At 43.0% G+C, this 19476-nt stretch overlaps 1 protein-coding gene across 1 annotated transcript in view; it reads right to left on the bottom strand.

Moving 5' to 3' along the window:
* The window catches only part of CSMD1 (CUB and Sushi multiple domains 1), a 1691213-nt gene that overhangs the window by 878111 nt on the left and 793626 nt on the right, over positions 1 to 19476 (bottom strand). The window contains exon 8 of the mRNA XM_064477604.1: positions 17607 to 17719. Within this exon, the coding sequence (XP_064333674.1) occupies positions 17607 to 17719 (113 nt within the window). The remainder of the gene's footprint in view (positions 1 to 17606; positions 17720 to 19476) is intronic.

The following is a 19476-nucleotide window of genomic DNA, read 5'->3' as shown; positions in this document are numbered from 1 at the left end:
CACCATCTAGTGGAGGTCAACAGACAGATGCGTAAATAACTTGGGTGTTACGTCACCATGCCAAGACAGAGACTTGAATACGAGTAAATTAAAATGGAACACAGGCTCCCCTCTACAGTAACTTACACTGGGGAGAAGTATGGCCATGGACGGGGAAATGGTTACTGACTAAACACGAGGCGCAGACGAAGCCACTTGGAAGAGGACAGAAGTTGCAAAGGTGAAGACCTGGAAGGATGCACAGGTCTCCAGTCCTCGAAGCACAAGAAGCCAGGTGCAGCCGCATTGGGTTTCTCAGCTCCGGGCCTCGCTGAAACCTGTCCTACACGTGTCGTGAGTCCATCAAGGCCTCCCGACGTCTGGCATCCGTATCCTCCTGCCGTGCTCGCGATTTCAGGCGCACGAGCGCTTGGGCACGTGCAGGTATCTGGGGACCTAGGTGTTTCCACTTGTGCCAGTAAGTCTTTGTGTTCAGCAACATCACAAGTTTCAGTGAAGTCAACAGAAACTGCCCTCCCCGCGAGGCGCTGAGCCCTCCATGTCAGCCATTACTTTCATCAGAACTGGTGGAGTTGAATCTGATGGCTGCAGTCCAGGCTGACCTGCCATCTTCAAGTCTAAATGTAATACAACCCGTATTTGAGGCTGGTTCAGACGAATTCACCTTTTATTTCAGAGTTTTTAATGGCTACTCTTTTTAAAAGTACCTCTTGGAGAGAGTACACGCAAATTTTTTTTCTTAATGTCTTTATGAGCAAATGCTTTTAAAAGATTATTAGGTCATTTGAAGTACAATTTTTATTTAATAGCTGGAGAATTAGACTCAGCATGGATTTACCGGGTACCCGACTTTTGGACAGCACAATGCTCACTGTGGAAGACCAACTTCACAGCTTTATTGTCAGTAACGTGTTGAGGGGGAGGAGCCAAGATGGTGCAGCAGAGAGACTCACAGCTCACTCTCTCCACAAATACACCAAGAATGACATCTACCAACCCACTGAATCGCTCAGTCATACATTGAGGCTGGTATTCCAAAAGTATCTGAAGAAGAGATGAATCTTAAAATGAAACCGGCCATTGTTACAGGCAAATCTGAAAGGTAATACAGAACGTGCAACGGGATATACTTGATGTCAGAGAAATGACTCTCTCTCAAGCGAGGAAGCCCTGAAGCAAGACTTCTCTATCAACTAAACAAAACATTTGTGTGAAACTGTGCCTCTGTGCAAGATCACAGCCCTGTCTTCTCAGACTCCGCTCCACCATGCCCCGCCCCGCCCCCCTCCGTTCTCAGGGTTCCCTCCCCCCTCAGTCACAGCACACGTAGATGACACTGCTTCACCCTGTTTAAAAGGAAAACAAAACCACCGCCAAGAAACACTGCTCCTTTCTCCGTCAGGCCTTGGCACACTACTCCATGTTTCCATGTTATATTTACAGTAAAATGCCCGCAAAGAGTTGTCTGTTTTTCTTGTCTCCAACACACCTCCCCTAATTCTCCTCTGAATCATTCCAGTAAGAGTCCTATAGCCACCGTCCCACCAAACAGCCCTCGTCAACAGCAGCAAAGACCTTCTCACCATGAAATGCCATGGGAAGCCACCTCTCCCCATCAGCCAGGACCGACTCGTGGCACTTGAGACAGCTGGCCCTTCCTGCCTGAAAGACTTGCTCGAGTCAGCTTCCAGGTGGCAAACACTCCCCAGTTTCCTCCTCCTTCGCCTGCTGCTCCTCCATGAACTGCACCTGAGAGCCTTCCTCATCTCCCAAGCGTCTGAACCCTGGAGTAACCAAGGATCAGGTCTCCCGACCACATCAGTGTCTTTTGACTTCTTGATGATCTTGCCTTGTGGCCAGTAGCTCCAATATTTCCATCTGATCCGGGTCCCCATTCCTGCACCCTGATTTGTAGATCCAGGTGCCCCAGGACATTGGTCTCTGGATGTCTGATTGGCATGTACATTTAATCTGTCTAGAGATAAATCCCCGATCCCCACCCGACTACCCCACTGTGCCTAACACCCTCCTTTGGACACGTTCTCCACCTCCAACAACCTCACAGTCATGGCTGACTCCCCATTGCTCATACCCTGTCTTCATTCAGTTAGTATATGTTACTGATTCTGGTATAAAATCCAAAATTAAACACTTCACCCTAGGACTTTTAAACTGTTCTTACTGCTTCCTGGAATGCTGTTTCCCAGAATCCCCGTCGCTATCTGCTTACCTTTCTCAGGGAATAGCCTCCCTCTCCATCCTGTCTACTCTTGGCGCTCAGACTCTAGCCTGAGAACCCCGAGAGTCCTCCCCTGACCTACACGTCTTCACAATGCCCACACCACCTACCACTGCAAGACACAACGTACATTTCAGCTGTGTATCTGCTCATGGTAGGGTTCCTTCAACCAGAATTAGGAGGGGGCCTAGGGATTTTGTTCTGCTTTGCTCAGTGTTGTAGATCTAACCTCTAGAAAAGTTCTAACATATAGTAAATGGTCAATGAATATTTGTACAAAAGTATTAATTTTATAAAGAGCTGAATACAATAAATGTTTCTATTCTGTCAACTGTCACATTGGTAAACTGTGACCGTGTAGAACTGACCTTCTGAGCTAATGTAAATTTAACATAGGCTGCTGTCAACACCTTATGAACCACCTAATAGTCCAAATTCTAAGTGAATATGCTTAACAGAATCATCCCCAGTTATAGCTCGCTCTGTTTCTCTAAAATGGATTAATGAACATAGGTAGAAATCATTCAATTGATGTGGAAATCATTTCAATTCAAGTATCATCAGCACAAGGAAATCAAATTCTCTTTTCAAGACGCTGATGTAGGAAAGGCTAAAACAGGTCTTCACTCATTAACCCCATCACTCAATACCCGTAAATGAACCCCTGCGCATCTGTACTGCTGTGACAGCGTCATGTGTGGTTGTTATTCGTGTCATATTTTAAGGACTATTTATACTATCTGTAATTATTCTGGATCTTTCCTGAAATGATTATTTTACAATCTAATGTAACAAAGTAAAATCACAACTCATTGCCGAAATGCCCCTCAGTCTGACTGTCTGAGGAAGACGCCCAGAGTCCCAGTTACCTGGGGACGGTCTGTCTCACCTGCGGTCAGAACGTACTAACACCCAAAGGCTGTGCTCCGAAACCACCAGCCCATTCTGCTCCCTGGAATGGCCATCGAGTAGGCAGACTGCTGAAGACAGTCCCTTGAAAGTGATGCAGGAAAACATGTGGGGCGTGAGGAGGGCTGTGTCCCAAGCTGAGACGGGCCCAGCCAAGTGTGGGTCCTTGGCTTCGTGCAGGAAAGAATTCAAGAGTGAGCTACAGTTGAGTAAAGGTAGATTTATTCAGAGAGATACACTGAGAGGCAAGAGAAAGGCCACGAGGTGTGGGGGTTGGGTGCTCAGATTAAAAGTGGGCACACACTCCACAGACAGAGTGCGGGCAGTCTCAGAAGAGGGAGAGAGAAGGGGCAGCGGTGAGGCACCGCGTTGCCAGTTTTTATGGGCTCGGTGGCTTCGTATGCTAATAAGTGAAAGGACCAGTCTAACTAGCCTGGGGAAGGGGCTGGGATTCCCAGGAAGTTGGCCATTTCCCACTCTGTGACCTTTTGTGGCCAGCCTTGGGACTGCCATCGTGCCTGTGGGCGTGTTATTCACCACACTTATATTACAATGAGCGTATAATGAAGCTCAGGATCTGCTAGAAGTCAAATCTCCCACCATCCTGAGCCTCAGGGCCTCCTGGGGGTTGAGTCTCCCACCACTTTGGTGTTAACTGCTGTGGCAATCCTTGAATGGCTGTGCCCTGCCCCCTCCCCTCCTGTCTCAAAAGGGTCTTTTAAAAGTGTAAAGAACGCCACTGTTTTTTTTCCTGTGGCGCAAAAGCCAGCAAAGAAGTCTGCAATGAGAAAGTGCCTTCTACAGTCATGGCCTCGGTGTGCAAACCCCGAGGGCCAAGTGGGCCAGCAAGAAGATGGTCCATGCCGGGGCCAAGGCCCCTGTGACTTCGCCACAGGCTACACCAATCAGAGGCACAGTCCCTGGGGGAACGGGGCGTGTGTTCTGCTGGCAGGGAATTAACAGAGTTGGGGGTGGACAGAGGGAATTGGGGAAGAAAACAGGAAGGGTTCAGGGCATTTCTTCTCAAAGGGGGATCCCGAGGACCTACTGCAGGAGGTGCTCCACAAAAATGGGTTTCTGTGGTCCATTCAAGTTTGGGAAACACTGCCTACAAAGCCCCTCTTGGAAATCCATGTGATCATGAGACTATTCGAGGTGGGGGTGAAGAAATGCCTTTCACTTTGGCTTAAACACCTTCTAGAGAAACTTGCTTAGGGCGGGTGTAGCCCAGCGGTAGAGTACGTGCTCAGCACGCACGAGGTCCTGGGTTCAGTCTCGAGACCCTCCATTTAAATGAGTAAGTAAGTTAACAAAACCTAATTACCTCCCAAATTTTAAATATTTTAAATTAAAAAAACTTATTTTTTTCAATCTTGCATGTTCTAAGCATTTCATTTTTAGTCTAACACTTGTTAAAATCTCATGCACAAGTTTTACATGAAAAAGATTTATACTAAAAATTGCTATGGATTATAGGCATATATTTAGTGACAGAGTGTAAACACAAGGATGGGAAAGTGGGGCAGGGGAAAGTAAGTTCCTAAAGATAACGTTTACTATTGCTCAACATAAAAATCTAAAACTCTGATTGAGTTTTTGCTAGTAGTAACTTGCAAATTTATTTTAAATCCATAATTAATATTGACATTATACTATTAATCTCACATGTATTTACGCTGTATTTGTAGTACTGATGCCATAGTTATATAATTATATTCATGTTTAAAATTAATTTGGATTATGTTTAATATTATTATGGTTAATATTGTTAAAAAATAAATTGAATTTGAATAGCTGTAGGCAGGATGTAAACCAGGAATCTTCCATGACTACCCATGAATCTAAAAAGAACAACAGTGGGTACTCACTCCGTACCACGCATTCTTTGAAGCAGTGCACTTTTAACTCACTATTTAATTTTTCCAAAGAGTCTATGATGTCATTAATTCTATTATCATCCCGGTCTTAAAGTGAAACTCAGGCACCCAGGGACTAGGGAGTTTGTGCAAAACGCAGAGAAACAAAGTTGGAGCCTGGACACAGGTGGCCGCCTCCCCGAGCCGGGAGGGCTCAGCGCGAGCCCACCACCCATTTCCCCAAGCGCGCTGCCTTGGGAGCAGCCTGTTACTCCCAAAAGGCACCTTAGACCTTTGCGCTCTGCATCCACCCGGTGACGTCTGGGATGCCCTCCCACTTCAGAAAAGACAACGCAACACAAGGTGCAAAGGAAGGTTTGGTCTTTCAGTCATTCAAACTGATGCTTTCATGTGACTGGGAAATGCTTAGCTTGGAAAAGAGAAGTAAAAAAGGAAAGTGATAATTATCTTAAGAGACTGAAGGAACTGTCGTCTCATGATAGACAACAGGTTCTTGGTTCTCAGTTTTCTAAGTGTAGGACAGGTTTTAAATTCCGGCACCAGCCACCTGCTAGCTGTATGAACATGGCTACGCTGCTTAACTGGAGATTCTCATTTGTAAAAGGAGCGTTTTATTACCTGCCTTTATCAGAGTGGTTGACAGAGTAAGACGAGACCGTGTGAAACACCCAGCAGCTTAGTGAAACGCTCGCAATATAAATGCCATGAGACCATCACTGTGGATTCGGATTCACACTACACAAAACATCAGTGTTCTCTGTCGCTCACGATGACCAAAAAGAGAAACACGGGCGCGGCTTCGCAGGGCGTCGCCTTGTCCCTGCACAAGACACACAGCCCTTCCTGTGGGGTGCTCGGAAGGCAGGGCGCATCCGTTTGTTTCTCGCAGAAGCAAACTTAAGAGTCAGCCCGAGACCAGATGCGTAAGGGAGGTTTTGGGTGTGTCTCAGTTCCAGGAGTGGTCACGTCCACGTGCCCTGAGCCGGGGCAGGGCGTGTCGTGAGACTCACGGGAAAGGCAGCCCCTCCTCAGTGCAGAAGCCTCTGTGGTTACTTTTAATCAGCCCTAAGTACCATGGCTCTGAGAAGCATTCTGCCTCCCTCAATTAGCATTCCGAGTACTGCCTTATGTTCTCATCGCCTGTCCCGTAGCAGGCATGCCTGTGACCAGGGACAGGGCAATTCATTTAGAGTGGCTTCTGTTACAACTGCTGCTGGAAACAATGCCAACGATTTTATTTTTGGTCTATTAGTAAAATGACAGCACTAATTCATTTCACACAGGAACCGAGCAGCTGTCAGATGGCGGTGAGGCATAATAGTGCACGTACTACAATTTCGTTCTGCTGAGTAGGGTTTTTCCACTGGTACAGATTTATACTGCAGAGCGCTCCCAGCCCCTGCCCCGGGTGCACGGATGTTCACAGCGCACCGGTCCTCGGAGAGTCTGAGGACAAACAGCGCAAACTGTTTACCTTTGGGCCCCCGGTGCTTCATTCGCCAGGATGGAACGCCAAAGTTAACTGAAACATGTGACGGACAGAGGCGCTGTGACAATGACTTCTCAAGTTCCGATTTTTCCAACATCGTGGCCATCACACCTCGGCAACCACTCCTTCCTGATGGATCTCCTGTTAACTGTTTTCCAGGCATTGATAAGATGGAAACAGGGACTTTCAATAGTTGTTGCATTTTACACTAACAAGTTTAAGGAGCACCTTTGGGTTGAAATCAGAGAGTGATGCCTGTAGACACAGGAACTTCCGAGACGAAAACAGACATAAAAAGGAACCTTGGAAAGCCGGCAGTGGGCATATTATCGGCCCTGCAGACACTCTTACCACCATGTTTTACACACAAAAATACAAAAGCAAACACTTTCTTCAATCTCTGTGGGCAAATAACACCAGAGCACATGTTGATTGCCAACTTAAAAATGACTTAATTTCCTGAAACTCCTGAGTCGCCAGGTCTTTGACTCAAGTAACTAACAAAGTTGTCCGTTACAGCAAAGCAATTAAGACTGGCCACCTCAGCAGGCTCTCTTAAGGTCCACTTACTTCTTCCCCTGGCCATTGAGAACGTGGGTTAAGTAAGCACCAGAACTGACTGACACAGAAAAGAGTATCTGGCTTCCGAGGAAAGAGCCCTGGCTGTAGGCGGGGGTCCCACACGGTGGTCGCCTATCTCTGCAAATAAAGCTTTATTGGAACATAACAACCATGCTCAAACGCCTTCCAGGGCGGCTACCACCTGATACCAGCAGAACCGAGCAGTTGTGGCAAAGACCAGACAAACCACAAAGGCCCTTGACAGAAGAAGGCGGCCAGTCCTCTTTCGAGCGACCACACCTGAGTCCCAGCTCTTGCCTGCCACGGGATGCCAACGTAACACTTGGAAAATTACTCATAAAGATTTAAAGACTTAAAAATTAACACACAGGAAACTGGTTTTTATCATAAAGTGTTAACGTGACTCTACGTTAATAGGCTAGATGGCATCTTGTATTTAGGTTACTGAAAATCGAAAGAACTTTATTAAATGTGGCTAATATGATACCTAAAGAATACAACTGCTGTGATGTTATATTTCCTTACAACGTTGTCTGTCATTGGGTGTTTAAATTGAGAGTGCAAACTGTGTTTATTCTACACGAGAGTTTAGAAATGAAACTAATTTTGAGATTACTTTTTCAGGAATTTCAGTACTAAACGAACAAGGATTCCTGAGAAACGCGTTAGTTAACTAGTTCCTCTGACTTGCTGAACGTAAATGACACAGAAGTAGCTTTTGTCACTAACTCAGATAAAAAGCCACTGTTATTCTCATGATTCATGCCTCTGAGCTTTCCTTCCCCCCAAAAAAGAAAAGAAAAGCAAGTAAACACATAAATTTTGATACACATGTCAGAACGGCGGCATATGGGAAGGTTCTGAGCAAGTATGAAAGTCCTGAGAAATGAAAAATAAGATGTGGGATGTTGAAACCTCATCCGCGTGAGCTCAGATGGAGAAGGCATCCAAAGCTGGAATGTGTTCAGCATCTCACTCCTGCACAAAGCGGCCCATTTGTGAGCCTCCTACACGGGGGCAGGACTGCAGGAGGAAACAGAAATGCACCCCCCCACGCCAGCTGTCCACTCGCCCACCCTCCTCTCCTTCCCAAATGTAGCTTTCCAGTCCATTATTTCAATATTTAAACACATCGTTCGGGAAAAGCACACATATGCTTGGAAAAACAAAAAAAGTTAGGAGATACAGACAATTAAAATGACTCAATGCTTAATCGGATGTCTACACTGTTGCTGCAACCTGGCAGGCCCCTGGCCGCTCTTCTTTTACTAAACGGTGGGTTTGGGGTTTTTGTTTTCTTACTTCGGAGAATATGAAAGAAATACAAGGTTATATTTTGAAGGAACCAATGTCAAGAATGTCTGCAAAGAAGCGAGCTAAAACAAACAGGGAGGCCAACTAGAAAGGGCACTTCACCCTCCACGGTCAGGAGGCAGGTGTGTGTGCAGCCCCGACGCTCCAGTGTCCAGGAGGAGAGATTTGGGACAATACAAATAAAGGCAAACATGTATGTATATGTGTATGTGTATGTATACACATACACATACACACACACACACACACACACACACACACACACACACACACCTCTTCATTTGAAAGTTTAATTTCACTTCCGTGTCTCATTCTTCTGACCAAGACTTGGACATAATCAAAGGTATTTCCTGTTTAGGTTTTTATTACTCTGATCGGCACAAAGGAGTAAGAAGTGAGGTCAACAATTTAAATGGCAAGAGATGACTGATGCCAGAAAACGCAGAAACAGCTCAATTCTGTATGACGCTTTTGCAAGTTCATCAATGAAATCAATGCCTCATTTTGTTGAAACCAAGAATAAACCCATAACTAACCATCTCAGAATGTAAATCCTGTAGAGATCAACATCACGTGTATTATTCAGAAAAGAGTATGTTGAAGTTTTCTGGCTACACTTAAAGAAAATAATAAAAAAAAAAAAAAAGAAAAAAATTTCCAACTGTGGTTGGAAACTGCTTAAAATAACACACTCTTTGAAAAAATATGCTTGGATTTAGCAATACGGATGCTTGTTTGATATTCAGTGACCCATTAACCTTCCGTAGCCAGAACATCAGAAATGATAATACATTTACATGTTAAGTGCCAAGTTAGAAATGGAAATGAACCCTGAATCTTCTGTAGACTGAGTTAAGAACTCTGCAGATAAACAAATATTTGTATCTCTTTTTATCATCTGGATGCACATTTGGCATTAATTTCACTATATCAGAGAGTGAAGCATTTGCTTAAAGCTCAACTTCTTCATAAGGGCTACAGATTGGTTCTATTTCATTAGCATTCACATTTCTCACAGAAGGGCCCAAAGAGGGGAGACCGGTCTCTTTCCCCAAAACTAAAATGACTTTGATTTCTCAAATTGTGACATATTTGTGTCTTAATTTACAATGTGTGTTTCCAGCATTCTTGGATCCTTTCAATGTTGTCTGGTGTGTTTTTCTTTTTATAATTCAAATCCAGGTCAGGTATTTTCCTATACTTTTCTGAATACTCACACAAGCATATGTGTGTGTGCTACATATATACATGGATGCATGGATACACACACATAACACACATGTGTGCACACAGATGTATACAAATACTTTAAAAATATATATATATATTTTTTTAACCAAAATGGGATTACACATTACTTTTTTTGCTTTCTTGTATCAGGGATGTTCCTTCAGGTCAATATATACAGGACTAGGTCTTTTTAATAGTATTTAGTACTTGGAAGGAAATATTTTCTTACAATGAAAGGAGAATTGCACATGACAATATAATGAGTGTGTGGGGGGGTGTTGGTGTCTTGCCAGGGAAAAGACTGACTCAGTATCTCTCAATAGGTCTCACAGTAGAATTTAGGATCTTAATGCATTCACAATGAGTGATCAGCTGACTCAGAAACTGGATTTTGTGGTGCTAAGAACCGAGTCCTCACCCAGGGGTAAATGCACATTAAGTTCACAGAACCAGCAGATAAAATCAAATGCCAAATTCATGGACTACCAATCACAGGAACAGACTATTTACACCGACAGGACAGTCCTAGCCCCGCCCACCCCCACCCCCCACCCCAGGACCACAGGTGAAACCAAACTGCAACCCGATGCCCACTCGCTGGAACAGAAAGCACATAAGTAAGAAATAAAGTAAGCAACAGGACTCAGACTGAAGATCACGGACGCCTTAGGTGAGAGAGCTCACATCACTGACAGAAGCCATTCCGACCTTTCTGTTAGTTACACAATTCTTGAGAACTTAAAGTCTATGAAACATTTTCCCCAGAAAAGCCCACACACGTACAGAACTGGGCATGAAATTTCACGGCTTCACAGACAGTGAGATCACCTGTGACCCCCAAATTGAGGAAGTCACATACAGGACAGGGACCCTGGACAGGGAGAGCCCTGCAGTGGAGCGTGGTTCCCGTCAAGGCCTGCAGACACGCCCCCAACAGGGCCACCTGCTCAGTGGCCCGAGGGCTCAGAGAGCAGGTGGGCAGCCACTTCCCCGGACGAGGCTCTGCCTGTGGTACGCATTCTGTCTCTAACCTTTCATCAGACGTACCAGCAGCCCCAGGTTACGGACAAGCCCTGCTACGTTTACCCAGACTCCTCTCCTGATGGCAGCCCTGCCCATCTGCTCTGACCCTTTACTTGACTGGTTTAACGTTGAACGTTCAGAAAGTAACCATCTTTCTCCTATGTCAGCACCTTCTGGAAATGTTAGCATTCATGTTACTAACAGCAATAATTATTTTCCAGTACCATTCTAAAACCTTTGATTAGTGGTCCTAACGTATCTACCAGTGAACATGCCTGCAAACTGAGAACAAAAAAACGATACCCAGGCTCTGGCAGCTAAGCCTAGGGAAGGGCCGAACCGAGGACCGGCAGTGCTGCTCCCTACAACCAGGCGAAACGTGTCCTCAGGAAGGCGTGCCCTCACCTGGGCTTCCCAACCCAGAGCATCTCATGTTCAAGAGGAAAGTAATTCCAGACGTTTCCCGTTGGTTTCAGCCTCAGAAATTGTTTTAAATCCCAAATCACATCAGCGTGTCCGGTAACGGACCGCTAACTGCCGTTCCTTGGCCATTACTTTCTTCAGTCAGAAATGTTCCTCTCCCGCCAGGTGGGTCATTCAGGTTCCACACTTTAATTCAGGCTGAGTTTGGATAATCACTTCAAGGGAGACGTAAATCGGTGCTGACGTTCTAAACACAGCTTGGAGCTTGAAGGGGAATAATCTAGCTGCTCTTTCTAAACCCAGATCCCTGGATGTTAAAGGAGAGAAAATTCTCCTTGAGGGATGGGTCAGAGGGAAGTGTCAGATATATTCAGCTGGCTGGAAACACACTCCCTGTCAGGAGCCCTGCACACCTCTGGAGTTAATTACGCAGTGAACCCAGAAGGAAAGGTCTTTGCCAAAGCCAAGACCCATGTTTCCCTGGTGAAAATCTGAGCAGGATACGAAAATGCAGGCCGCTCGCTCCCCCACAAGAAACATAATAAATGACATTAATCCATTTTAAGTTTGGTCGAGTCTAACCTGATGCTCTGTATTGAGTGTATGATTTTTTTAAGAGGAAATGCTCAGATTTACCATGGCTGACCTAATCTCTTTCTCTTTAAATCATTTCAGTGTTTTTTTGTTTGTTTTTGTGTTTCAGGAACTTCTAGGTGAAAGTGTGTGTTAACAGACAAAAACTAAATTCAAATCAATTAATTGTGACACTTCTTGGCAAGTCTCCTTTTAGGTTTTGAGAGAAAGAAATACGAACTACTGGATGACATTAAGTTAGGGTTGGAGCGGAAATTTTATTAAAAATATTTCTGAGTATTTACTTTGTGCGGAATGTCAGACATTCAAGTTTTCCCTCCGAGTCCATTAGTGCCCTCGGGGATGCAAAGGAAAACAACCGTCAGTGATGGCGGAGTCGACGTTGCCCAAGACTGCAGCTCAAAGCGCTGCAAGGACCCAGAAATCACCGAATCCACCAGATCCCTCTTCTCTCTGCAAGTGTCCTGGGCTCCACAACCATGACTCAAAAGCCAGAAAGTGGGAGAACTGTAAAAGGAATGTCTGTGCCAACAAAAGTGCTTCAATTTAACAGTCGGGTGAAATGGATTCCGCCTTCCCCTCGAAGATCTCCCTGAGGAAGTGTTCCGTCTCACGATTGAACAGTTCAACCCAGACCCCTAACTGTGAGGCTGACCAGAAGGACCACGCTCCATGCGCGGGAACTCTGACGGGGACCCCGGCTGGAGGGTCCCCCCCTCGGCCCCTCCCCAGACCCTGCCGTCAACCTCTTCCTGCTGCTGCTCTCCCTTCTGTCGAACCAAACTTCTCATGATTCTTAAAGGCGATAACTTGTTCTTCTCCCAACTCTGGCCCATGATCCTTCCTCAGTGAGAAAGCCCCTCCTGTCATCCATGTTCCTGGAGAACGTCTATTCAGTGACTGACGCAAAGGGGCTTTCAGCACATGAGCCTTTTAGGCTCTTCGTTTGAGGTCCGGCCCCAGCACTAACTCCGTCGCGATCTCTGCCCGTCCCCAGGCGCCTGTGCCCTTCTGTTTTGTCCAACCTCGTCAAACGCCCTGTAACTCCTTCTGAGCACCAGGTAGACCCTCCGTTCTATCGCATTTTGCCACTTTCTCCTGCTGCTCCTTCACAGCAGACACCGTTCTTATCATCATCCTTGTGTTCCTATGATTAGCCCAGTACTGGGTCTCTGGCAGATGCTCCAGGAAAGCTTAGTCAATAAACGAGGGGAAGAATGAATGAGTAGACCTGTGCGTCCATTTACATCAGCATGTGAGTGCACACACTGTGTGTGTGGTATATATATTTGCGTATGTCTGTATATATGTAAAAATGTTATTCTGTGTATATACACACGTGTATATATGAATGCATGTCTGTTTTCATACATGCAAAAAAACTTAACTATATGAGAGCACATACATAAAGTAAGTGGTTAAGAATGATAACTTCTGGAAATAGGCAGATGTGTTGAATTTCCCCTTTCTCTGTTTAGTGGCTGTAAGTTCTTGGCAAGCTAAATTACTGTTAGTCATTACCTCATTTTTTCTATATGGTAATACTGGGCCATTCTACTTCATTTATAGGAATCTTGAAGATTTAATAAGAAAATGTGCACAAGGGTTTATACCGCCCTAGGCTCATCCATCCATCCACCTACCTGTCTGCCTATCATGCACCTGTCCACCTACTTATTATCTATCTTATGTATCTGTCATCTATCTGTTCATCTGTCTTTTCCATCTATCTACCTATCATCCACTTATTTAGTATCTATCTACTCATCCATACACAGTTATACATATTTAGTAAGGAAAACAAAATGTTATAATTCACAGAATCATTTTAAGAAAAAAAAATTGAAAGAGAAGAATTCCTTTAGAATAGCTTTTTATCACCCAAGGGAGTCTCTTAAACCACCTTCATGGGCAACTGTTTTTCTCACTCCAACTAATGAGCTAATTTGTATGCAGCACAATTTCCTGCCACAAGCTAATGTGTACTATTTAGTAATGTCAAATTCCTCCTCACTATACTAGCGCTAGTTTCTTCTAAAATAGATTTTTAAACTGTCAGATTCTTATCGATTTTATGCATAAACCTTAAAGACCAATATATTCAAAATGGCCTGGGAAGTTGAGATAAATGTTGACAAGAGTTTTTATCATCAAAATATTTGACTGTCTACATTTGTGGTTAAAATTTTTCCTTTTCAACTAACATGTCAGCCAAAATTTTTAAAGAAGTCTTAAAGGGACTAGACTCCTACCACTCCTATCCACTTTGCCTTAGACAAGAATTCAGTTTAACCTTCCTCTTGCCTCACCAAATAATTATTGCAAACGTAAATATCTATAGCAAAATATGCTTAAAATTTTCACTACATTTGTTTTTAGTTGCCATTCCCTGGATAAAGCTTTGGCCAACTGTGCAGAGAAAATGTGGTCCCCAATCAATAAATTAATTGCCCTACATACTGAGAAAGATTCCACAGAAGGACAGTGCTGATTCCAGTGCACACACACTGCAAGCATGCATCGGGGTCACAGAGCAGGGGCTTTCACAAATAAAAGTTTCAAGCTGTACTTCACACAAAGCACTGGATTATAAAAATACAATCAGTGTCAAAGGAACTTATTTCACTACAAAAGTTTCTAAAGAGTCCATCTAAATTATAGTAAATAGTTTGCAAAAAACTAAATTTCTGAAATATAACCAATACCAAAATTATGAAGTCAACGTATTAAAAATTTATGTAATTTATCAAACACTTGAAATGACAGACTACCTTGTCACACATTCATCATAACATCGTATCTGTCATATCTTGACATGCCATGTAAATTTTCTGACCTAATGATTTTTTTCCTTAACTCAAACTTGGTAAGAATTATTTTAGTAGTTGAGATCTTTCTGAAATAAAGTTAGCAGATAGAAATGCATGAATAAGTGCTATTTATATACAAAGTACTTCAGTGTTGGACAAATGTAGGAATTTTGATTGTAATCTATCTCACTGTAAATTGTGCAATCCCAATATTGTTTCTTAAAAATTTACCAAAGAAAATTATGCAAATTATTTGGTTGATCATAAAGGATAATGTTCAGTGATGGAACTAGGAAATATAACATTATAAAACACCCTGCTAAATTAGGAACTTCATTATTCTATATTTGTGGGTTAAAATATATTGATTGCAGCAACCATTTATCAACTTCTTCATTATTTAGAGAGTTATTATTGTGTGTGGATAAGGTTAGTGTGAAATTTATAAATATTTCTATTGGATTTCCAGGGTTAAATTCAATGACTGAACGCACTGATTAGAATATTTCAATTTATCATTTCCACGCTAATTAGTTAGCTTAATATTTCCAGGTGCAAATAAGAATTTATGTAAACAGCACCTCTTCCAAACTACTGCTAACAAACTATAAAGTTCAATGTCCAGATTAAGTTTATTACAAAAGTTATCATGTACACAGTTTTTTTTAAGTTTGGAAGATTTTCTCCAACTCAAGAAAATAAATTTAAATTAAAATTTTAAACCTCAGTCTGATAAAACTAAATAAATCCTAATTTTAATTGGAAAAAAATTAGTAATGGTTTAATAACAAGAGAAGTTTTTAAAAACTTATTTAGTATTATATTTCTAAATTAAATTTTCTTAAGAGGTCTTGAATAAGATATGAACATTTTATTATATTATTTGGCTTACATTAATTATTTGATGTGGTCTCATCAACATGAGGACCGATGGGACTCAATGTTCCAGTCACATAACAACTTCAGATCTTTTTTCTGACCATTATCATTGATTCTACTTAATATTATATGTGAATAGGTGTATTTGCATATTTTATACACTGTTCTTCATAAAACTCTCACTTTTTCCCATGACCAGCACACTGGTAAGTTACAGTCATGTCTACATTCCCTGTGGGAACTGACATTATTGATAAATCAATTGATATTTACAGTGAAAGCTTTACTCTCTTCTAGATAAATTCTCTTGTCTTTAATCTTCTGTTTAGACTGTAACTTTGTTTTTCTATATAGTACAATTTTATTTTCCCACTAGACCTTTCAGCTAATGGAGAAATATTTCACAAATAGGGATATTCAATACCGTATACAAATTTTGTTTTGCTGACGAAGTTTTAACAGTTATCTCTTTCTTTCAAAATAACGGCTTTTATTTACTTGTAAATACCAGACTGTATTGTAATGTCACTATTTAAAACACAAATTTCAAAAGACACATCTTCACATATCAAAATTTTAAATACATTTAACTTAATTGGTCCTGTTTACATTTCTAGTCATTTTTCCAATTTTGATAATAACTCACAAGTATTTTCCCAGAGACACTCTCACCATTTTTTTTATACCATCATGACAACCCCTAACATCAACAGCAGCCCAGAAAGATTCAGTACAGTTACTCGCTGGCAATCATTCGGCATCAACAGAGTTTCTGCAACATTCATCTTACTAAATTCATCAAAGCATGATATTCAAGTATCCACTTTCTCAGAAAGGGGAGGAGAATTCCCAAGGGTTCCAAAATGTGGAAGCACCATCAGCCTTCTGAGCAAATACCACGTATGTCGACTGGACAAGTTATGTTCCCCAGGAGCTAGGATAGATTGCTGCAGAAACATTGTTGTAATGCTACATGAAAAAGAAACTGCATTAAGGTGTATAGGCAAATTTGAAAGCTCATAGCAACTATTGATCTTAAACTAGCTTCTTTCTCTCCCAAAATTAAATTATTCCCTGGTGGTCAGTACCATCGTTAAAGATGATTAACCCTTTCAGGCCACTGATGAGGTTTATTTATAAACACAGTGGCCTGGCCAACACTGGAGTCAGAATGTCAGCATCATTCCACAGTAAAGACTTCAAATTAAAGGATAAATTGCAAAGAGGACATTCTACCCTTGTATTTTCTGAAAACTGCACAGCAGGTTAAGTTCAGCTGCACCAAGCACATGTAGATTTTATCTTTCTGCAAAGAATGGTTTTTGCCCCAGTGCACAGAGCACTCCAAATAGGAGCACACACAGACACGACTCACCTCAGAAAGACGCCCTGATGAATGGTGTGCGTTATAAACGGGGACGGGCCTCCCCCACCTGTATCTTTTTCAGTTCACAGGCTCCAGAGTATGCGTTAGAAGTAAAAGCCTTTGCGTCACACACACAAAAGCTAAAATGCGTGTAAAGTATCTATGTGAAGCAAGACTACACAGACCTCAACATTTGCACTTCAAGTACGACTTTTGCAATTTCTTAAAACTGAATGTTGAAAGTGATCATTTGTATCAATCCCTCTATCGAAGTGTGAACTCTCATGTTTTTAAAATTTCTGCCCCAAATAGTTAATAAGAATAGCCAGACCCCAAAAGCATCGCAGCAAGAAATCTGAAAACACAAAACAAACAAAACGCACTCCCGACGCCTTGCCAGCACCGAACAATACAGCCAAAACAATTTTCTCAATTCCAAGCTTCAGCGTCGACCACGAAAACTCACGTAATGGAATTTCCTTTACTTAAGCACCAACTATCAGTATTATCGTTGAGCAATAATTTTAAGAAAACGCTTCTGTGTTAAGAATGCATTCTTCCCAGAAAAGGAGAGCTAGTAATTGGTATTTGAAATCTTCACAACTTCTCTGCTACATGTCAAAAGAACCGCTCTTCCAGTCAGAAACCACCACCAGTGAAGGGAAAACTCTCAACACACGTTCTCTGCTAGCAGTTCTGGCTGTTACGGTCAGTAGTGTTCTCCCATCATCACGTTCATACATACAAGCCAAACGTTTCCACCACTAAACTGAAAAAGCAGCTTCCATCTGCATCAAAATCTGCAGCCCGGAGCGGCCAGAGTGAGGTCACGCAGCCAGGGAGTGTGTGCGCGACACGGGGGGCAGCCTACCTTCATACAGGGCTCTGAAACCCTGGGCACTCACGGCGAAGTCGGTTGTGAACCACAGCGTGAGGACGGAGCCGGTGCTGACGATGGAGGAAGGCAGCTGAAATCCCGATAACCTACATTTCAAAAAGACGTGAATAGAGTTAAAAAAGCATAAAGTTGTTACGGAAGCTTACTGGGTGAAGATGTTCGATTCGTCTTGCCACTGGGGCATATTTATTTGACATAAGTCATTGACAGTTATATGATCCATACAAGGCGTTGCCAGGTAATCAAAATTAGCATGCTCAAGTCTGCTTATTGAAACCATCTTTGAAAAGATTCTTTCTGGAAAGAACTGTACAATACCACCATTGTCTTAAACCGAGCATGCAGAACTTACAACAAGGCAAAGCCATCCTCACACACGCTACAGGAAGCAGATGGCACTGCATGTGCTTCTGAGTTTATCTTCCTCCTAAATTATTAGATGGTGTGTTGTCACACGTCACCCTTCAGGTGCTTATTCTTGCTGTCTCCCTCCCAATAAATCAGTTTCTCTTGAAAAGAAAGCAGACCCTAGTCAGAGCATCATAAATAAGAACGAATGACTACCTTAAGCAGAGGTCAGACGAACTGAGTAAAGCAAGTAAGATACTGCTTGGTTTTCAAGACCCATCTTTGGGGTTCTAAGACATGTGGTTCACTTTTCACTAGGCTGGGATATATTTAGACATTTTAATGACGACAGAGTCAGAACTCTGAAGGAGTGAACAAGTGCAATTTTATGCCTAATACTTTACAAACAGCTTTTCAAAAAGGTCAAAGAGATGCTTCACCAACGTGCATTTAACCTATAATTTGCTCATTAAGTGGTTTGTCTACAGATATGTGGCTTAGTGTAGTGCGATCACACAGAAACAAAACCTGAACACTCACCCCTAGCAGGGGAAACTGTCTTGCCAGGGAGCCTACGGTATTAAATACCTAATTATAACCACTGCAGTTGTAGAACCAAACTAGAAACAAGTAAGAGAAAAACGACAGGGCAACTGCCCACCGCTGAACAGCACACCGCAACATAATCCACGCATCAAAGAGGTTCAAGGGAAAATTACAAAAACACACTAAACTGAATAAAATAAAAATGCAAAGTTATCAAAATCTGTAGGATTTGGCTGAGTGTTGCTGAGAGGGAAATGAACGGCACTGAAAACAGACGTCAGAAAAGAGGAAAATTCTCGTATTTATAACCCAAGCTCCCATCTCAACAGCTTAGGAAAGAGCAGAACTTAATGCCAACAGAAGGCAAGAAATTACAGACACGTGTCAAAATGAATGTAACTGAAAAATGACAGAGAAAAGCAATGAACCAAAGGTTAATTCCTTGAAAAGATCAACAAAATAACGAATGTAGCAGGAATGACAGGAAAAAAAAAAAAAAAAAAAAAAAAAAAAGGGGGTCCTAACATCAGGACTGAACAGCCAGTGTCACTAGAGACCCACAGACACGGAGAAAGATGCCACAAAAACCACACGCAACAGTCTGACAACTAAATGACATTGGCCACCGCCTTAAAAAGACACAACAAAGGACCACGTCTTTCGGAAGGAAACAGAAAACCGAATAGCCCTCGAACTGCGGAAACCGCCCCCCAGAAACGTGCGGGCCCGGACGGCTTCACGCGGCTCTCCTTGCACAGAGGGGACGAGGTCACCCACATCCACACGCGGGAACCCGCCCCCCCGCGTGGGGCCTGCAGGGCTCGGGTGGCGGCGAGACGCGAGGGCAGGGCGCCCCGCAGCGCCGACGGCGCAGAGCCCCTCGCCCCTCAGGACGCGTGGGGCGCGGCGGGAAGACGCGTCTCTGAGACGCGGCGCCGGCCTACCCGGA

Source organism: Camelus dromedarius, chromosome 22, assembly GCF_036321535.1.
Source record: "Camelus dromedarius isolate mCamDro1 chromosome 22, mCamDro1.pat, whole genome shotgun sequence".
Classification (NCBI taxonomy): domain Eukaryota; kingdom Metazoa; phylum Chordata; class Mammalia; order Artiodactyla; family Camelidae; genus Camelus; species Camelus dromedarius.
This window is presented reverse-complemented; position numbering and strand designations above follow the sequence as displayed.